Genomic DNA, 21,167 nt, shown 5'->3' with positions numbered 1-21,167 from the left:
TTTAAGAAAACCTTAAAAGAAAATGAGTGAAACTAGCAGCTGGTAGCATTCTTTAATATGGACATAGGGGGATTATGAGTAGATTAAGTAGGTTTTAGTGGCTTAAATAAAGATAATTCACAAGCAAAGAAGAATCATGTTTACCTGAAACAACTAGTGTCATAAAAGCAGACTGATCAAAACTGTGAGACATGTTAACAAGTGAAATCATCACTTTCATGCTCTAGAGCAGTAGTACTTACTCTTATTCTACCAAAGAGCCACACTGTCTAAAAAATACTTTAGCTAGAGCCACAGTCCAAACGGAAATGTAAGGTGGATAATTATGAGGTTAAATGGGATGCAAATGTCTGTATAGTGTCAGAAGAAACAATATGTCATTGATAAAGAGAATATATTTAATTTATCACTGACATCAGGCTTAAAACTTGTATCTCAATTTTTCATTATTTTAATTTCTTTTTATAAATCAGTGCTATTGGTCACCCTTTACATCTGTCGGTGGGGTTTAAGCAATTTTAAAGCAATAAAATATGTCAAAAGATACATTTTTTTTTCATTCCCTGAAAAGTGGTCATTTTGGAGATACCAGTCTTTGGCCTAACACCAGCATTATGAAAGCTACACCTGGCCTAAAGATTTTGTAAGATATTAGAATGTGTTGAGTTTGAGCTCTGAGATGCTTTTCAAAGAGCTGTTGATTTATGGTTGGCTATTTGGGTATTTATATCTCACACTGGGGCATTTACTGGAGTTCTGTGGCTTTATTAACATAAAAGAAATGCTTCCTAATTTTTGTCCACTCATTATTAATCCTTTAGTTAAAGAGGGAGGCGCCTCATATTGGTCTTTGCCCTTGGCCTCCAAATGACTTAAACCAGCCCTGCCTCACACCTGTAGCTCTCCAGACACATTGTTTCTCCCTGCCTCATTTTGGAGCTTTGGTTTTACATTTCTGCTCTTTTGATAATATTTATGATCATTAGTGCATTAAAGATCAAATAAAACACTGTTTGGACAACTTTCACTAGATATTAAATATTACATCGTCCCCACATGTGCTCCATGTGTGTTATGCTCGTTGATGATGACGTGCATTGGCATAATTGTCATAAGATATGGGTGTGAGAGAGCACTGGCAGGAAGTGGCTGGAGAAAAAGTTAAAACGAAGAAATGGGAAGCTTCAATTTGAACATAAGATGGCACACCTCAATGAATGAGCTTACTGAAGAGACGCACCACCGGCGGACTTTCTCTGCGTTCTTTTCTTACACACACTCCATTGAGCACATCCGACAGTACTAATATACAGATTTAAAATAATAAATATTTAAATTTGGAAGTTAAAGCCTTGGTTGAGTAGCAGTTTTCAGTGGGTTGTGACTAGGTGTCTGGAAAAAAAAAGGTGGCAAAAGTCTATGAAGAACATGCATACTGTTTATTTGACTATTCTACTGTGATAACGAGTAAATTTAAATGTTTTATCACTATTTCAACTCAATTATCTCCTTTTCTTGCAATGAAAGACCTGCCATTACCAGGTTACTGAAGTAATTTCTCAAGGTCTCTGGAATTGGCTAAAATTTACAAGTTATTATGGGAGAAGAGGGGTGTAAAACATGTCAGTTTCGCACTGCCTCTTGTTCCTGTCATAAATTCTGTGCCATCCAAGATCTAAAGTGAAACATTTCTATTTACTAAACAATGATGTTGAGTCCAGGGTGGTCCCCGCCTCTCGCCCAATGACAGCTGGCTCCACTCCCCGCACCCCCAAACGGGAGCAGCAGTATAGAAAATGGATGGATGGATTTGACATCAAAGATATTGGTGGGTCATGAAGTTGGACCAGGTGAGAAACACAGCTCTAGAGGAATTTATCTTTTAAAAATTGGAAATGTAAGCCAAAATACTGGCAACTAAACGGTGATGTAAAAAATACATTTGAGTTTGCGACCATAAAAACCACAGACCAACAACAAGAGTTGGTAATGTTCTAGAAAGTGAGGCTCAGAAAACTCCTTGAATGAACGCAGTGCTGTATGTTTTATTAAACTTGGCCATAATGAGATAAGGATTGTTAAAACAAACGTAAAGTTGCATTATTTACAGCAGACTACTTCAGCAGATTTACAAAACAGCCACAATAAGTCAGAAGCTTGTCATGTGACAATAAAGGAGGCTTGTAACATCAAGATCTTTTAAAGGTGTAGTACTGTATGTCAAATTTTCCACAGAAATGTCTACACAAATAATCACGACTCCTATGTTTTTATATATTCTTTTAAGTCTAGTATTTACTTCAAATATTTCCAACAGTTTTCAAAGTCAGAGAAATTGTTAATTTTTAGAGTTGCGTGTCTTGTTATATAGGTTGTCACGACAGAGCCACTGTGACAGACATGACTTGGAAACACCTGAAGTTACCGTTGCTAAAGAAACATGAAGACTACTGGAGGCTGATGTTTTGTTGCTGTATCTTAGTCATGTTTTGCCCTGCTTACTTGTGATGAACCATGATTACTCTCTACTATCAGCTGTTTGCTCTGTCACCCAAGCTGCTGCACTGCTCAGCTCTGCCCACCTCCACTGCTTGCTCACTGATTTCAATTTAGGAATCTGATCAATAAAAAACTACACCCTGCAAAGTGTGTACACTTAACATTAAACCACTGTCTTGTTTCAGTGATTTATTTCTAATAATGAGGATGAAAAGCTGTTAAAAGTAGGATTCATGGTTAATATCGGCAAGCTCCTTACAAAGTATTCTGGTATCACTTGCAGCTTCTCTCCTTCATAACTTCGTCCATGAAAAGAAAACATTGTTTTATCATTTGTATTCACTTTACTGATTTCCTTTTTTAAATAGAGTCCTCAATTAAAAACTTGAACCACAAGAGTAGGTGAAGCTAAGCAGTGCCTCTACGAGTCATCTCCTGTTAATGTTTTGATTAAGCGCCCCCTGTTGGTAGAATTTGCAAAGTGCATTTAATACTTTCAAACCCTGTAAGTTTTAAATTTAAGTGGAAAATATTAAAATGAGGGCTTTCTGACTGTCATTCCTATCTCATGTTACTTTTTCAAACTGAAATATGTCACTCATAAAGAATCTTTGATAGAAAAAAGGCTGCTTCTGGAGTGTGCTGTAAAACACTTTGCCTAACACCTACCTCATGGCAGCAGTTTCAGGAATTTAAAAAACAGTGCACTGGTTGCGAAAGTCAGAAGAGATACCAATGTTTAAAATCGATTGGTGATACAGATGCTGATGTCTTTTACATTACTTCTAAGACTGCCAAAATGCTGACTACTCTCATATTTCACCAAAAAAGGAAAAGGTTCAGTTTGTCCCACAGGTCAATTCATCTGCCTAGTAAAGAACCTATCCTCTAAATCAGCAGCTCTGTAAACTAGATGCCAATATTAAATTGGTACTACACAACAAATGTAACCCTGCTCTTGATATCTGCCGATAGCCAAATGAATTGCCAATGTGACACTGGCATTGACACTGATTTTTGTGTAACCCTAAATATTAGATTTAAATTTAATTTTGTGTGAGGCTCTAGCAGCAAAAACTCTGACTGTTTTTGTCATGGTGCATTTTATTGTGAAAAGTTTCAACCTCTTATTTAAAAAAACCTTGTGATTTATCTTTATTTAAACTGCTGCACATGCTGATTTTAAAGCTGTTAGTAGTTAAAAGAAAAGGTTGACATTAATAAGCCCTTAAATTTGTTTTCTGTACATAGTAAGAAGCTGTAGTTTACTTACCATCTGAATCTCCTCTGGCGTCTGTAAATCATCCAGAGAAGACCTCCGGCTCTGTGCTTTATTGTATGCTTTCTTTCCTTCAGTTTCCTTCATCTTCTCCTTAGCTTCTGCAATATCACCGTGTGCCTCCATCATCTGTCGCACAGCTGAGACCTTTCCCCCTCTGTCCTCTTGTCTGTCATCATGCAGTCCTATTCTTTTACAGAGCTGCTTGGCCTCAAAAGTCTCCAACATCTCTTTGATGGACATGACTGTTGACTTCTTTGCTGGGGACGTTAACACTTGTGGATCTTTTTTCTTAAGCTGGTTTTCATTATTGCCAGCAGCATATTCACTCTTCTCTTTTTTCTCCTTTACATCTGGTCTTACATTTTCACTGGGTCTTTGCATTTCTTTTTTACTTTCCATCTTCTTTGTTTCGTTTGTGCTTTGTGTCTGGTCCTGAACTTCATTTTCAGCCTTGACTTTTACTTTCTCAATCACATCTACGTGCTTTGGTTCACTTTCTCTTCCTAGTTTAACTTTCTCAATCACCTCTACATGCTTAAATCCACTTTCACCCCATAGTTTTACTTTTTCAGCAACTCCTACCTGCTTAAATTCACTTTCTGCCTCTACGTTCACTTTCTCTACCACCTCAACCTTCTTGAGTTCACCATCTACCTCTGGTTTTACTTTCTCTACCAACACTACAGGCTTCGATTCACTTTCTCTCTGTTGTTTGACTTTCTCTATGACCTCAACCTTCTTTAGTTCACCATCTACCTCTGGTTTTACTTTCTCTACCAACACTACAGGCTTTGATTCACTTTCTCTCTGTTGCTTTACTTTCTCTATGACCTCAACCTTCTTTAGTTCACTTTCTCTCTGTTGTTTTACTTTCTCTATGACTTCAACTTTCTTTAGTTCACTTTCTGCCTGTTGTTTTACTTTCTCTACCAGCTTAAAAAGCTTGAGTTCACTTTCTAACTGCTGTTTCACTTTCTCTACCACATTTACAGGCTTCACTTCACTTTCTCCCTGTTGTTTGACCTCCTCTACCGTCTTTACAGGCTCTAGTTCACTTTCTCTACCTTGTTTTACTTCCTCGACCACCTCTACATGTTTCAATTCATGATCTCCCCCTTGTTTGACTTTCTCTTTCACCTCCACAGGCTTTACTTCACTTTCCCCCCCTTGTTTTACTTCTTCAACCACCTCTTCATGATTTACTTCACTTTCTTCCTTGACTTTGACTTCATCAACCACCTCCATGGGCTCCGATTCGCTTTCTCCCCCAACGTGCACTTCCACAACCACCTCGACATGCTTAGCCCCACCTTCTGACACTATTTTGACCTCCTCTTTCACCTCTACATGCTCCATTTCACTGTCTTTCCCTGATGCTGCTTCTTCTCCCATCTCCACTTGTATGGATCCACTTTCTCCCTCTACTTTCCCTTCCTCTTTCACCTCTACTTGCTCTAGCTCTTCAACTATCTCTCCATTTTCAGCCCCTTCATCCTTAACTGTCGGAACCTGCATGTCCTCCAAAGTCATCATCAACATGCTGCTGATAATCCTATCAAACTCTGCGTATTCCTCGCTGCGTTCTTCATCAGCTGTCTCCCAACTCGCCTGACTGCTGTTGCTTTCTTCCATTTTATCGTCTTCCTGTTTCTTTGCCTCTGGCTGAGTCACTTGTCCACTCTGAGCCATCTCCTCCATTTTCTTGCCCTCTACTACAGTTTTTATTTCCATCTCTCGGCCCTTCTCAGTCTTCTCTGCCTTTTCAGTGTCTTTTAAAACCTCCACCGCCTCTCCTGCTCCCTCTGTTCTCTTTTCTTCTGCTGATACATTATCTGATGCAACTTGCTCGTCATTGCTTTCCTTTTTTACCCCCTCAATTTCATCCTTTAAATCAAACATATTCACATCCAAATCCTCAAAGGACTCCTCTTTGTCTTGATGATTCCCCTCTGCGGTCTCCCACGCATTGCTTTGACTCACTGCATTTACCTCCTGCTCTGGTTCTCCAACTTTATCCAGATTATCCTCAGTAGAGGAATACTCAGAAGCACCAACTAGACTGGCTAAATCACGGCGTTGAGCGGCCTGGACGGCCTTCTCTGCCTGCAGTTTCCACAGTGCCTCCTCGTCCATCCCCTCCTCCTCCTCTTCACCTCTGCCTACTCGGTCTAGCTCGTCCTCCGTAGATGAAAACTGGCTAGCGTTGACTTGGTGGGCTAATCTGCACACTTTCAATGCCAGCTCTTCTTTCTTCCCCTCCTCCTCCTCTCCTGTCTTCACGTCTTCGTCCACAAGGCCTACACTGTCTAGCTCGTCCTCCGTGGAGGAAAACTGGTTGGCATTTGTTTGGTAGGCTAATCTGCACACTTTAACCGCCAGCTCCACGTTCTCCCCGCTGTCCTCCTCCTCTCCTGTCTTCTCTTCAATGCCAACTCTGTCCATCTCGTCCTCTGTGGAGGAGAACTGGTTAGCCCGGACTTCTTTCTCCAGCTGACAGAGTTTAAACGTAAATCCATTTGCATTTTCCTCCCTCGCCTCTTTATGTTCCTCCTCCATATCTTCATCCTTATCTCCCTCCCCTTCATTTTCTTCCTCACTCTTGCCAACTTTGTCTAACTCGTCATCAGTGGATGAGAAGTACTTGAGTCTGGACTGAGTGATGAGCTTGTTTAATCTGTAATTTCTCTCCTCTTCATCTTCTTCATTCCCTTCCTCTTCCTCTTTCTCTTCATCATCCGTCCTTCCTTCATCTGACTCAATCTCCATCCTCTGTGGCTGCTCGTCTTCTTTGTCTCTGTCCTCTTTTCCATCGTCTTTTTTCTCCCGTTGCCCATCATTGACAGCATCTCTCACTCCATCAGCTGCTTCTTTTTCTTCTCCAGAAGCTGAGTCATCAACTTGGCCGGCTAGCTCTTCGAGTTTGGATGTGAGCTCTTGGTCCATCTGATTGGCTACTTGTCCTGTGATGTCATTCTCTAGTACCAGTAGTTCAGGGGATGTCATACCTCCAGATGACAGAGTGTCAGGCGTCACAGTCTCAGACTGATGGTCATCCGTTTTGCTGTTCTCCTGTGAATATATGAAAAAACATTTAAGAATGAATGTTAATTTCTAAATTAAATGAAGCTTGATTTCATCTTAGGTTCATAGCTGGTTTAGTTTAAGCATACATAAGCAAAACAGAGAACAAATATGGCAACACTTTGTTTTAAAGGCCCTAATTAGTAATTTTATAGAAATAAGTGGTAGTTATTAAGTCATTTCTCAAGAATAAGGTGGTAATAACCTTGTAATAAGCTGGCATTTTACCAGGTAATAACTCTAATGTACATGGTAATATCAAGTAGGTGGTTCAAAGTAATGATGTATTAATTATAAAGTAATTTTTTGTAATATTGTGGCAGTTTTCTGGTAATTAGGTGGAATTTTTACCCTGACCCTTACCTAAGCCCCAACATTAACCCTGCCAAAAATGCCTGGCCTATGCCACTTGGCCCTCTATTCCAAACTCTCTGGGTGATGGCCTGGACAGGAAAGGACAAACCCAGGCAGAAAAATATGAAAATATTTCTACCATCCCATATCTACACTGCTTTCCCATTTGGAGTCGGTGGACTGGTCACCGGTCAGTCAAAGTGCTGACAAGTAGAGACAAGAAGTAAGGCCCACTCACACCTACGGTCAATTTAGAGCCACCAACTAACCTAGCAAGCCTGTCTTTGGTCTGATGATGAAGCCAGATGACATGGAGAGAACCCACATGTGCATGTAAAGGCAGAACATACAAACTACATACAGAAAAGCTCTCTCTGACTGGGACTGGAACCAAGAACCTTCTTGCTGTGAGAAAAAAGCTGTTACCACTGCACCACCTGTGCCACCCCCACCATAACACATGCTTATACAATTACAGGCATTCTGATGTGTTTACACAGTGAAACTTTCATTGCCTTTATTGATACAACTAATTCCTACAACTCAAAATTATTTCATATCACTCATTTATTATTAATATCAATTGTTACTGATTTATTTGTATTATCCCTTTTATATAAGTTAAAGATTAAATAAAGTAGTATAAGTAGTTCTAGTTGGATTAGAAAACAACAGACAGGCATTCATAAGCTTTGACGAGGTATTTAACATGCACTAGTTCTAAAGTTGGAAGTTGCACATGGTTCTGTGAAGTCTTCTAAACAGAGTTTTCCATGGCATTTAACTTCATCAGCTTTTTGTAAATGATTTATTTTTCTTACCAGAGCAGAAGACTCTTTTTCATTTTTCATTTTCTTCTGAGATATCTCCACTCTTCTGGCTTCCAGCTCTGCAGCCCCCATGTTCTCTTCCTGTCTCGTTACCTCCACATTGAAGTTTATATCAATGATGCTGGTCCTGCGGGAAGGAGGTCTTCTGATCTCAGCAGGCACCTTCATCTTGATCACACCCAGCAGAGGCTTGTTTGGCTTCCAGTTTCCCTCAGAGTCAGAGAGCATGCTGTCTCTGCTGCCTCTGCAGCCCATCATGGGGGACAGGATCTTGTCTCCGCTGCCTCGTCGGTTCATCAGCGGGGACAGCATCCTGTCGCAGGTGACCTGCAGGTTGATGTTAGAGTCCACCATCTTCTTGTGGATCTCTTGGAGGGCAGCACCCAAAGAGCCGTCAGACTCGTGTTTGATGTCGTTGTCAGAGCCCATTCCTTCGTAGGCGGACACCACTACGGACTCCCTCTCCAAAGCGCTGTAGACCTGGCTCTTCCTCTGGGTCAGCAGGCTGGGACGCGACAGCTGGGCGCTCTGCAGGGCGATCCAGTTCCCATCCATGCTGTGGAGAACTGCGGAGATGCCTTTATATGCAAGTATGCAAGCATACCCACACACACAAACACAAATATGTACACACAAAACCATATGCCAGAAAAGTAGAATCAGATATGCTGCAGCATAAACAAACAAACAAACAGTAGAGGCAGGTATTAGCTGATGATGATTACTGTATCAATGAGAAATCTCTCATCAGACATATCAAGTCAGCTTTAGACTATTATTGGGCCTCATTCACCAACTATTTTTAAGAGAGATATGTTTTTATAAATGTCTTACGCAATTTTTAAGAAGATTCGACAGTCTTCAAATTTTTCCTAGGGTGCACTCACACACTATAAAATCTGTACTTTATCTGACATTTGATCTAAAATAAGAAAAAAATCTAGGCCACTTTTACCAAGAATTGTTAAAATGCTGTTAAAATTGTTTAAAAAAAATGTTGTCAAATGTGCAAGATTTAGAATGAAACAATAAAATTGAAATTTCAATTATAATTAACTTAATTTTTTTTTTTAATTCAGCACTTTAAATAACCAAATAATATTCAAAAATACATCATTTAAATATGGTCAAGTATTAATTTAAGTAGGCAGTGTTTTATCTTAGCTGCAAAATTTTAAACTATAAAAATAAATGTAGTATGTTTGTAGGAGTTTTACTGTTATACGGTTAGTTAAAACAATAAAAAGCAAATCTTCACAAATGGGTTCATCAGCATGTAAAAATGTGTTTAACTCTCTGAGACAGATGTTGTCGTATACAATAAGAGGAGGCTCATGTCACAAAAAGTTGAATAACATATGAACCATAAACCATAGACAACAACTTTTTTTCCTCTTGCAGCCTGCCATTGTGCCGTTCGAATGATGCTATCCTTGCCTTTGCAGTCCTTACAGACGCTTTTCTAGCTAGCTTGAAACTTTGGTGACTTTCCAAAGCATTTAGAGATTGAATCCACACCAGTAACTTGCTGCTGAATGTATTTTTTTAGTCAATTTTGAATCTTACCATTAGCACCATATTGTTTTGTCACATGGGCTGTGACAACCAATGGCAAGCTGTTACAACATTGTGTCATGCTTTGCCGAACTGTGCATGTCAGACTGGGAAATAATAAAAAATAGAGCAATACAAATGAGTGCAAGGACTTGTATTTTTGTCACATAATGATAATTTTTCATTTTTTGGTCCCCAAGTGATGAAAGAACAAGTTTGAGCAAAAAAGGTCTTAGTCATTATTGTTTACTGTGTGTCACACATACAAATCTTTCGAATCTTAATTCCTGTTTAGTTTTGTTGTCTTTATAGTCCTATAACTTTTTTTAAAAACTCATGAAATTACTGCAGCACATATTTTCTTAAAGCCCAGGTTGTCCTGAAAAAAAGATGTTCAGAGCTTGACTGTGCACCAAAGGGCTAATGTCTGCAAGCTTTTTAAGACAATAGGTCTACACGAGACAAAGTGGTTAAAAATAGTTTTGGGCTCAGAGGGTTGAATGATATTTCATCACTTTAAAGAATTAGATTAATATGACACCCTCCACGCAATTTTTAAAATTATTTTGTCACTCATCTGGAAAGCATCCTTTTCTTAGTTCAACATGATGCATGTCATTTCTGATGAAAGCACCGTCTCCACCAGTGACTGACCCAATTAATGCAGCTAGAATATATCTATTACTCACTACAGGTGCTAAAAATGTAATTCAATCTTCCTCTTTTGGAGTCATTTGGAGCAACACTACATTCACTTTAAAGCTATCAAAGTAATTCAGAGTGTTGTGGTTGTGTCTACAGATCATTTAATTTTGACGTTACTTATGTCTGCTTGGTCTTCGCTCATTCCTGTGTACCTTCTGTGTCTGCACACTACCCTGCAGTCTCATGCCCTTATATGGGCATAAAAGGGTGTGTTTCTATGCTACTTAGGAGAACTGTGTAGCTGCTTCCAGCTTCAGGGTAAATACAGAAAATCAGACATTAGATTTCATTCTTTTGAAGACCCTCTTCACACTATTGTGACCCATTCCATCTTCAATTTCTCAGTTTTCTCATTAACAACACAGTTGTGTTCATGTTTTGTGCTGATAGTAATATAAACACTAGTGGTATTTTTTTATTGTGGTATGTAAATTATGCTTTCTTGGAGCATTGTGAGATAAGACTATGAGAAAAAAATGAACCAGATACCATAAGGTAGCTGAATAGAAAGTCTTATTTTTGGATTAAGTGGCCTAAAAGCTATCCTAAAATCAAGAAGTATCTATGTACAAGCACTGCCATTAAAATGAAAAAATTGAACAGCCTACAATTGGATATAAAGAAAAAAAGGTATAATTGCCAATAGCAGGATACTGATAATCTTTAATTCTGATTCTAAAGCATTCATGTGTGATTAATAACTTAAACGCTTAAGTTGATCAGCTACATCTCACAATAATTGAGTTGTAATCATTGCCACAAGTCTGGGAAGAATTTAGAAGTTTAAAAAAATCTCACTTTTGATTAAATCTAAGTATAAAAAACAAAAGCAGAAAAACTAGACAAAAACCTCTTAGATGAGTAGACTATAAAAAACTACAAAATTTATAGTTTTGCATTTAAGACTTAAAAACACTTTTAAAAAAACATAATTCTGGCTGAATTAATTTAATACTTTAATACTTTTTAAGACCTCCTGGCATTCATCACACTAAGAACACAGACGTGAACAATTAAGCAGCAAGAATCCCATGTAGGTTTCCTTTAAAAACTTTCTAAGCAAAAATGTAAGAAAGTCTTAGGAAGACACTGGTGAATGAGGCCCAGTATTAGGTTACTATGGATTTCATATTAATGGCATCACATTATTGATTAAAGCTTAATTTTGAGCAAAAACAGGATTGTTGTGTGGAAGTAAGTCCAAAAATTTTAATGCAAAAATGAAGCCCCATTACTGTTAAAACAAGAAGACTTAAAGAAAAAAAATGACTTTTGGATTAAGAAGTAAAGACATTTGATCATACCTGCGTTATCTAGCCGGTCTACACTCTTCCAAGCTGTCATAGCCGGCCCACCACCTTCCTTTATGGATGCCTTTTGGTCTTGGATCAGCCTTGGAGAGTCGTTGTCCAGCAGTGAGAAAGCTGAGTGAGACCTCTGAAACAGGGAATAAAACAAATACAAATCATCAAAAGCTGAAAATGATGCTCTACATGTCGGCTGTGCCAGCTGTTCTAGTTTTAACTACAGTTACATTGCAGTCTGCATAGCTGCACAGTGCAGGTGTGCGGGTTAACCAGCAGGGGGCAGCACATGTCAATATAAAGATAAGAGGATAAAGACGAAAGCATCTGTTCCTCTCAGTTATGAAGGATAATCAGCTCTTTTGTCAGTACATTTCCCTTTTAAACAATGTAAAAAATGTATTTAACTTTATTGTCAGACACTTTAAGAATGTATAAACATAATTTCACTGTTTATTTCTGGCACATGTGAAGGTAATGATGTAAACCTTGTATACAGTTTGGGAGTGCAATGCTGATCTCGCCTAAGGCTGCTGTATAGGAATAAATCTGAAAAGTCCGTGATGATTAAAGGAGCTGGAAGGAAAGAATTTTTCTTTATCTAAACTTTACTTTTTATTAACATTACATGATAAAATATGTTTTGTACTCTAAAAATGCACAGTTTGGTTTGTGATTTTGTGTTTGTGATGCTTATTGTTCATATTTTACAAAGAGGCCTGGTTGCTGTTTGATGGAGCTGGTGGCACGATCACTGGCAGAATGATGAAGATGATGATGATGATGGAGGTCAGTGTTGTGTTCAACTGGCCAGTCCCGGACATATTCTGCCCTCATGTCAGCCAAAGTCTTCCTCCTACTAATAATCTGAGAGAGACAGAAACCTGATTAGTACTGCGCTTTAATAGTTTTGTTAAAGAGATGTTAGTTTGAATGTTTGGCCTTGTAGAAAAAACGCTGCAGGAATTCCCACTCCACTGCCTTCCACATATTGTAGATCAACCTGATAAGAAAAGTTTGCAGCAAATGCATGACTGTCCCTTACTTTTTGCACAATAGTTTTGGCCAGTTCCTCAACGAGCTCTCCTTTGTGTTCACGCAGATAGTGTGCCTCATTCTGCTTCTCCTAGTAAACAAACACAGATCTATGTAAACTAATCAGCTCCACACACATGAATACACACTGTAAGCTGATTACTCCTTTACAGATATACCATTATTATACATAGTCGCTGTACTCAATGCAAAAGCTTTGGGATACTTAAGGAGATTAGTGATAGGTGAAGGATTTAAAAAATACTGTAGTACCGTAACAATTATTCATGATGATGACAACAAACCAGGATGTAGACTCAGAAGAGAAAGGAAAATGAATAAGACAGACTGAAGTGATGACCTGATGCAAACTTTGTTTGATCATGAAGCCCAAATAAATAGGATCTGTAAACCAACTTCACACTGCAAGAGGAAAGCAACGTCACTCCGTAACAATGCAAACTTGGTTTACAAAATGGCTGATGTCTGCAGTGCTAAGACCACAAGCCCTCAGTCCTTTTTGCAGGTTAACATTCACATTCCTGTGCTGAATGCCACCACTACATTTTTCGGTCATATGCAAGTATAACCTGACACTACGCTGTCCCTACATCAAACTATCGCTGCTCTAGCAGTTGGTGGTTGTTTATAACAGAGTAAAGAGCGTTGTAGCAGCAGGCAGTAGTCATTAAAAACAACTACAGTGGCTACGTAGTGGTGAGCAGTGAGCCAAATGTCCAATCTGCATCCCTAATCAGCACAAAGTAACCTGTTAGGAAATGTGTCCGTTACTGCACTGCATTATCAAAACTTGTGGGTCATATCTCCAAATCAAGTCATTCACAGCCAATGATGATGTAGTTCATGCCCAATACTAGCTCAGTCTGCAAAGAAAATGGATTTGCCCGACTTTCATCAGGCAAATGTATTTATTTTGAAAAGCTCCAACCAACATTTGTGCTGAACTGAACATGGCTCTGATCAATCAGCTTCATTTGAGGAGAACAAGCTGGTAGCTGCAGGTGGAGTTATGTTGTACTGTGAGCAATTAGCAATGGCTAGCTGGGATGTAGCTAAAGAACAGCAGCAGTTTTATCAGAACTTGCTAACATTTCTTCATGATATAAAGAGCAAAGAACAGGACTGAAAGCTTTCCACAAAGGAAAACATGTTTTTGCTCCTCTGCTGACCTGTTTTGGCATGAGTTTGCGATGGTTACAGTTGACACTGAGTTGTACCATAGGTCGGTGTATACAGTGGCTACAGCCACTGTGGCAGTTAGCTTGGATGTAGCTGTAGAAAAGTGGCAGTTTAAGCAGACCTAAACCATATTTCTTTATTTAAAAAAAGAGCAAAAAGGCAAACCAAAACCTTCTCCTGGCAGGGAACACATTTCTGCATGTCTCCTGATAGACTTTGGTATGAATTTTAGCCATCAACATGCTGTGCCATTCAAACACTACGGTCGCATTGGAGCTGTGCATGTCTGCTAAAACATTTTGTCCTGTCACTCTGATTGGCTAGTCATGAATGTGACAGATGAAACCACCCCCAGAGAATCTTTTGAATGCTTTGTATGGAAGGTCTCCTGGATGAATGTGAAATTTACCATGCAATGGATATGAAACAGTCTATCTGGCATGTGAGGTTAACTTCAAAATTGTCACCCCAAGATAGCAAACATTTACACAAGCTAGAAACGGAAGCACCTTCCTGTGTCCTAAGTAAATCATATTCTCTTTCATTTTCATGTAGTAATGGTAGGATAAGTATTAACAAATGTGCAAACAACATAGTTGCACAAGTAGTCCTGTGTTTGCATCCATAGCACTGTGTGATAGGTGCCTCAGTATGTGTCGAGGTAAGCGTATTAGCTGGATGGGCTTGGTAATTTTGGCTGAGCAGAAGGAGTTGATTCAAATGGTAGTCTGACCTCCTGCTCCTATATTCTCAGTATGAGCAGCCATAGCAACATGAGATGGAATGCATTAAAAGGACCAAACCACAGTGAGTTTCAAATCATAGAAGCTGCAATAAAAATGTTGAAACTTATTCCATCTTTTCATGTAATGGCTTCATTTTTTACACAGACTTTAAAGTAGGATTGATAAGAGAACTGATAAATCCTAATAATACCAATCCCTATAGATAAGTTATTAATTCACTAAAAAAGTCTCTGTGCTAAAACCTGATGAAAGGTTTTTACTAAAAAAAGTGGTTTTCCTTAAAATGTATTTTCTTCTTTCCAGATAGAAAAATAAATTTTCAAGTACTGTATTTTACACGGACACAGACTGTATGTGCTGTTTTGTTTAGCATGTCTGCCACCACCAACCCTTTTTTCTTGGTCCAGATAAAATAATCTTAGAAGAGTAATATGCACATTGCTTTGCTGCTCTTAAATGAAACATCAATTTCATTCAGTAAGTAGTGACTCCTGTTGCATATCAAGCATCTTTGTGCATTTTGTTTCAAAAGAGATTAAAATCGACAAAATCACCATCATGTTCTTTTGTTAAGAATAATTAAGCTAGTAATGGAGACCAAATTAGCCATTATTTCTGCTTAAGTGGTACATCATAATAAAAAAAATGTTAATTTTCAAGTCGTCTTTATATACAATAAAATTTTGTGAGAAATTATAGAGCTGCCCCCTGCTGGTCATTAGATAGAACACAGGTTAAGGCATTCATTTTGCCTTACTTTCCTTCAGCCCAAGAGGAAATGTGCACCTGTTATAAACAGACTTTGGATATTAGGCAAGTAAATAACTTACAATCCCCTAGTTTGGATAAAGCTTCTTTTGTGGAGTTTTATGATGGCTGTATTGAAAGTCCACTGGGCAAACTCCAATATCAGGGGATCTGTTAATTATTTTTTTTTAGATACGATTGAAAACATTGTCAAATCATGAGAAAGGGCTCCTAGGGTGAGGGGACAACAGTTGACTGGGTTTGATCAGATGCTGTGATATCAGGTACCACTGACTACCAGTAATGCTGTTAAATAAAGAAGCTGTTTGCATTTGCCAGCTCAGGTTTTGTGATTTTCCTGCAAAAAGAAGCTGCTAATTCTTTACATTTAGGGGCAGAGGTTTGGCTTGAAAGGTTCAGGGTGGGGTCAGGATTAAACAGTCTGTCAGAAGAACATAGTAATCTAGAGTTATATTTGTTCTCTATAATGATCTCAGAGCTATAAGCTCATTTGTTTTTCATAATCTGACTTAGATAGAAAAGCACAAGAGTCAGATTAAGAAGGAAACTGGTGAAAGGACAGTAGAGGATTCAGGAAACAGAATAATGAAACTGCAGCATTTGTGACAGAGCTCTACCTAAAGATTTGTTGCCATATCACATGATAAAAAGCTAAAAAGCCAACGAATCAAAGTTGTTTTTTCTAGGAGTCCCTGGTGGAGGACACCGGGTGCAGAAAGTAATCTAACAATAAATGTGATGACAAAGTATTAATAGAATATCAATAATAATAAATAACCTGACTGGAAGTGTCAAACTCAGCCTTGGCGATGGCTTCATCTATGGCCTCCTCTGCCACCCGCAAGGCCACAGTGAGTGTCTCTTCCATGCTGTGCTCTAAAAACAAACAAGAACAATAATCACTAAATTATTAAGTGATTCATTAAACCCGAATAAAGTGAAGCAAAAGCATTATTTAGTTTTTACATTATTTGTATAAAATATTAATAAAAACGTACTTGCACATGCAAAAACCTCCATACACATGGATTTTACACAAAAAAAGAAAAAAAAAACAACAATAGCAACATAGACAAATTAACCCTTTACTTCAACTTTGCCTTTATTAATTGTTGACCCAACTTTGCATTGAAGTTTACGGAGCCTTTACTTCTCTACATTTGTTACTGAACACCACCAGTCAAAATTCCCAGAGAAAGAAAATGACTGAAGCCAAAGGTTGTATAATGCGACATCAGCTGTGTTTTTCTCATGTTGGTTTTTCAAAAGGTTACAATCCAGACATTTGATTTAGAAACATCTTGAAGCTACAATTTGTTGACATTTTCCATTCAAATGCCTATATTATCAATTATCATTCTTTTAGTTGATTTCTATTGCCTCATTGAATGTTACCTGAAAGACTGAGACATATTGCAGTGAGAACTACTACTGGAGGCTGCCTTTCTGTTGCAGCATCTCATTCATGTTTTGTGCTGCTAATGTGTGATTACTCAGGATTACTCTCTGTCATGCGAGTTCAATTGCTCAAGATCACCTCCATAGTGTAAAACATTGTTCACCCACTGGACATTTTCATGTCTAGTAGAGACCAGAGGCCTCATTTATAAAACTGTGCGTAGGAAAGATCACTACAGCTGACGTACGCCGGAAACACAGGAAATGTGTGCGCACAAAAACTTTCAGATTTATAACAGAGTGCGCACGCACGTCCTACGCCTGTTTCCATTTATAAATCACAATCAACTCTAAAGTTGTTGCATGTGAGGGAACGCTTTGCCCCACCCATATGGTGTCTATAAAAGGTCAGGTGAATGCCCTTGATGAATCTTTAATGATATCAGTTTCACGATGGACCAAGACGGAAAATGAGTGAAAAAAGAAATTCCACTCAATGCGAGGTCGCGATATTAATAGGAGAGGTGGACACATGCAGAGTCTTATTTGGTGGGCACAGTTTGGGCATCACTAATGCCAGAAAGGCAAAAGAGTGGAAGCATGTGGCTGATGCTGTAAATAACGTTGCCTCAGAGGGTCGGACTGTGGCTGAAGTAAAAAAGAAATGGTCTGACATAAAAGTGGAGGCGAAAAGGCGCATCGCTCTCCATAGAAAGAGTGTCTGTATGACAGACACTCTTTCTATGGAGAGCGTGTCTGTGTGACAGGTGGGGGAAAGGGCACATTGGAGCCCACAGACGACAAGCTGGCGGGGATCATTTGGGAATCCCTCCTGAGCGGTGTGGTGACGGAGGCGGAGGGGGACACGGATGCACCAAATGCGCCAGAAGCGATCATGTCATTGATCATGTCATTTTAATTACAATTATTATAAATGTGAAACTTTATTGTTATGGCACATTTTGGAAGCACGGTTACTGTCCACCTTATGTTTATGTGAATGGATATCATAATAACATATAGGGTTTGTTTCACAATGACAGAACATGATCAAGTCAATAATAAAGGCTATGTGTGTGGGCACGCGTGCGTGCGTGCGTTCACGCACTCCCTCGGGCATCAATGTAAATTTTTCCTCTTTTTTTTTTGTTTTTTCAAATATATCCTTCAAATATGTTATGTGTTGTGAAATGTGTAGTTTGATTATTTCACACAAATGTATCAATTTCACATTAGTCTTTAATTTCATCCTTCTACTGTTGAGGTCAGTTTCCCATTAATCCAGGTTTTGTGCATATGGCAGGGTCAGAGCTGTGGAGGTGCGCACATTTTCCCGTCAAGTTTGTTTACGTTACGTTACTTACAAGTGACGTACGCTTTCTTTTGTGCGTACGCAGCGTTTATAAATAAAGCCCCAGGCCTGCTGATCAGTACTCAGAGAATCAGAGGATTCTGGGCAAAAATAATGCACTCCACAAGTAGGGATATTCCTATACCATGTTTTCCTTCCTGATACGATTCCGATACCAAGTACTGATCCGATACCAGTGTGAACTTTCTGGACTGACTGTGCAGACTAGCTAATTATTTCAGACCTATATTTGACTCAGAACATGGCTCAACAAATAGAATTGTTAATGTACAGCGTCTCTGTGACCCTTAAGTTATTTTTATTTTGATTATTGAGTTTTACAGCTAGAGTTAAAATAATTATACAGGGGGCTGCATCACAGGCTCACTCTATCTCTCTCTCCATTATGCCTTATTTGGGCAGCATCACATGCTTACAGAGTAGCCTGCAACTGGCTGGCAGACCCTCACAAAGGGAAAACAATATGACGGTTAGCATTCAAGCTAGCCGTAATAAATGATCAGAATTTGATTAAAATAGATAAAAAAGACATTTAATGTTGGATTTACTGGCGTGGATTTAATCATTAAAGTCCCACGAGTTCCAGGCTCGCTGAAAATGCTGTCCACAGGATTCAAATGCATTAATAGCCAATATGGGAAGGCATAACAGTTAGCTTCAAGAGGAAGAACAAGGGGCAACAATTTATGGTTCTAAAGTTATCTAACTTTAGATAAACTGTGTTGCTTCTTGTCGTGTACGACAGCGCCAGCATTTTAACCATCACATTCAGAGAAAAACTGTCACACAGCCGCCATTCTTTGCTGCTGCAATGGGTCCTTTGCTTCTTCTTCACTGCTCTAAAAATGATAGCCCATGCATGATGTGCTTACCGGCAGCAAAAAAGAGTTCATTTCCAGTTTAAAGCGCTGACATTTAGTATGACTAAACGAAGCAAAACATAAAGCTAAACCAAAAGGTATTAGATCGGTGCATAAACTGTGTACCCGCTGATACCAATACCTGCATTTAAGCAGTATCGGATGTATTTCTGATACTGGTATTGGAAATATGTCCGGAACAACCCTATCCACCAGGTTTTTATGTAATAGTAAAGGGATGTTCTGGTTTCATGGATGGATTTCTCTTAAGGAGGGAGAAAAGCTGTTGAAAGTGCCCTTCCTGGTGTGAGCTGTAAGCTATCCCAGGATGCTTTGAGAGCAGCTTGCAGCACCAACGAGGAAGGCCACTATTCACGGCTTTTTTCCGTCATTCTGTGAAACTCCAATGAAACCTGAATGTCAGATGCTGTTTAATAAAAACTCTGGATGGAGTAATGAACAGTCTTAATTCAAAACAAGAACTGAGCAGACGAGATGGGCGGAGATGAGCAGTACTGGTCTCTACTCATCTTATGTTGTTATTGTATTGATTTAAAGTCCCCTGGCAGCAATTTACATTCTGCGCATTTAAAGGTTGGGGTCATTTTAGAGCTCAATTGTGTAACTACAGACAAAAAGTTGCAGTTTTTTCCGCAGCTTTCTTAGTCATGTGTTGATAATGAAAAAATCCTTGGAATAGACGAGTCCACAGCACTTGAAATATCTCAAAGAACACGTTTTGTTATACTATATTGTTTTCTTTTGGTTTCGTGCATGTTTTACAAGAAAGATGTGCTATAAAATTGGAATTACAGTTGAACAAAAAAAAAGTAAAAATTAAAGATGTCTACACCTTCACTTTGTCTGTAGAAGGCTGAGTCGCTCCCACAGATGCTGCCCTCATTGCAGATACTCTCCTCGTAGGCGCTACCGTCTGTGCAAAGACACAAAAACAGAGATGTTGAAGACAGATACAGTAGTAACTACACAGATTAGACATGGAAAAGGTAGACATTAAGAACATGGACCATCATAATGTAATTCATGAACTATTAACCTTCACAAAAGTAAAACTATTTACCAGCCAGGCTGTCATGGTACCAGAACTTTTAAACTTCAATTTGGGGTAAATGGCCTAGTCAGTGGTTAGGTTAATATCTGTGCTGAGAACAAGAAAATGTCGTTTAAAATGTACTATTTGTGATTTGGAGTTGATGACGGAGCAGCAGAGATCTCAGTCACACAGTTGAGTTGCCCCTTCCAACCCTGAGCCCTGAGCTCTTTTCACGTCATGTAAATGTTCATGCAACAATGCAGCCGTTTGTGGTTATATAAGTGCATTAGAGCGACCTCACTTGTGGCATTACCAGGAGACCTCATCTGTGTTCTGCACTCGCTGGTCAAGAGGTACAGTAGAGAATGCAGGGTCACTTCTAATCATTTTAAGAGGAAAAGAAAGGTCTTAAACCAAGTGATATTAACTGATCTTTATTTGAAAAAGTATAAGGAATATAACCGATAAATCCCTACAAGTAGACATAAGTTGGCCGTTAAGAGATGTTCTGTAAATGAAGATAAAACAAGGATCTTGTGTGTATTTCAGGAGCTGGAGGACAGCTTGTGTTGACCTCTGACATTTTTTTTGTGACCTGAAATGAGTGTTGGCACATTTTTCCTAAAACGGGAACATTAAAGAGACTCATGACCAACAGAGCTTTCTGTTCCAACGCAGCTAAAGGTCATAACTATCCTGAAGGCACCATTGGACCCTGAACTAAGCAAAATAACTGTCGCACTGACCAAGTATATGTTACTCTGTTTTTATGTTTCTACCTCAAGTATATCATACAGCTGATGTTACTGTATGTGTTTCAGAAATTCATACAATGATATGTCCTTCATGGAAGCTCCAATCATTGCCATGGACAGTTAACCACCTCACAGTAAAAAACATTTAATTTCTATTGATAAGTAATCCATCCAGGTACTTCACCCAAATGATGATGACCTCAACTTTCTAGGTGAAAACATAATAACTGAATAATAGGCAGTAAAAGAGTAAGACAGGGTCTTCAAAGGTTTAAAAGATTAAAACATGAAAACAGTAAAGGTTCACTGTTCACTGTTTAGGAGCCCAAACCCAACTGCCTGCAACGTTAACATAAAAATTACAGTTTTT

The 21,167-nt window shown here is 38.8% G+C and overlaps 1 protein-coding gene across 3 annotated transcripts in view; it reads right to left on the bottom strand.

Moving 5' to 3' along the window:
- The window catches only part of LOC121519865 (trichohyalin-like), a 69,778-nt gene that overhangs the window by 5,486 nt on the left and 43,125 nt on the right, over positions 1-21,167 (bottom strand). For 2 of the 3 annotated variants that reach the window (XM_041802954.1, XM_041802955.1), the window contains 7 exons: positions 19,842-19,922; positions 16,137-16,234; positions 12,655-12,735; positions 12,321-12,476; positions 11,610-11,742; positions 8,038-8,624; positions 3,773-6,850 (listed from right to left, as the gene is read on the bottom strand). In XM_041802954.1, coding sequence (XP_041658888.1) covers positions 3,773-6,850; positions 8,038-8,624; positions 11,610-11,742; positions 12,321-12,476; positions 12,655-12,735; positions 16,137-16,234; positions 19,842-19,922 — 4,214 coding nt within the window. The remainder of the gene's footprint in view (positions 1-3,772; positions 6,851-8,037; positions 8,625-11,609; positions 11,743-12,320; positions 12,477-12,654; positions 12,736-16,136; positions 16,235-19,841; positions 19,923-21,167) is intronic. The other variant, XM_041802956.1, reaches the window with a different exon arrangement.

This window comes from Cheilinus undulatus, linkage group 13 (genome assembly GCF_018320785.1).
Source record: "Cheilinus undulatus linkage group 13, ASM1832078v1, whole genome shotgun sequence".
Lineage (NCBI taxonomy): Eukaryota > Metazoa > Chordata > Actinopteri > Labriformes > Labridae > Cheilinus > Cheilinus undulatus.
Note: the sequence above shows the minus strand (reverse complement) of the source record. Positions and strands in the feature narration are given on the sequence as shown.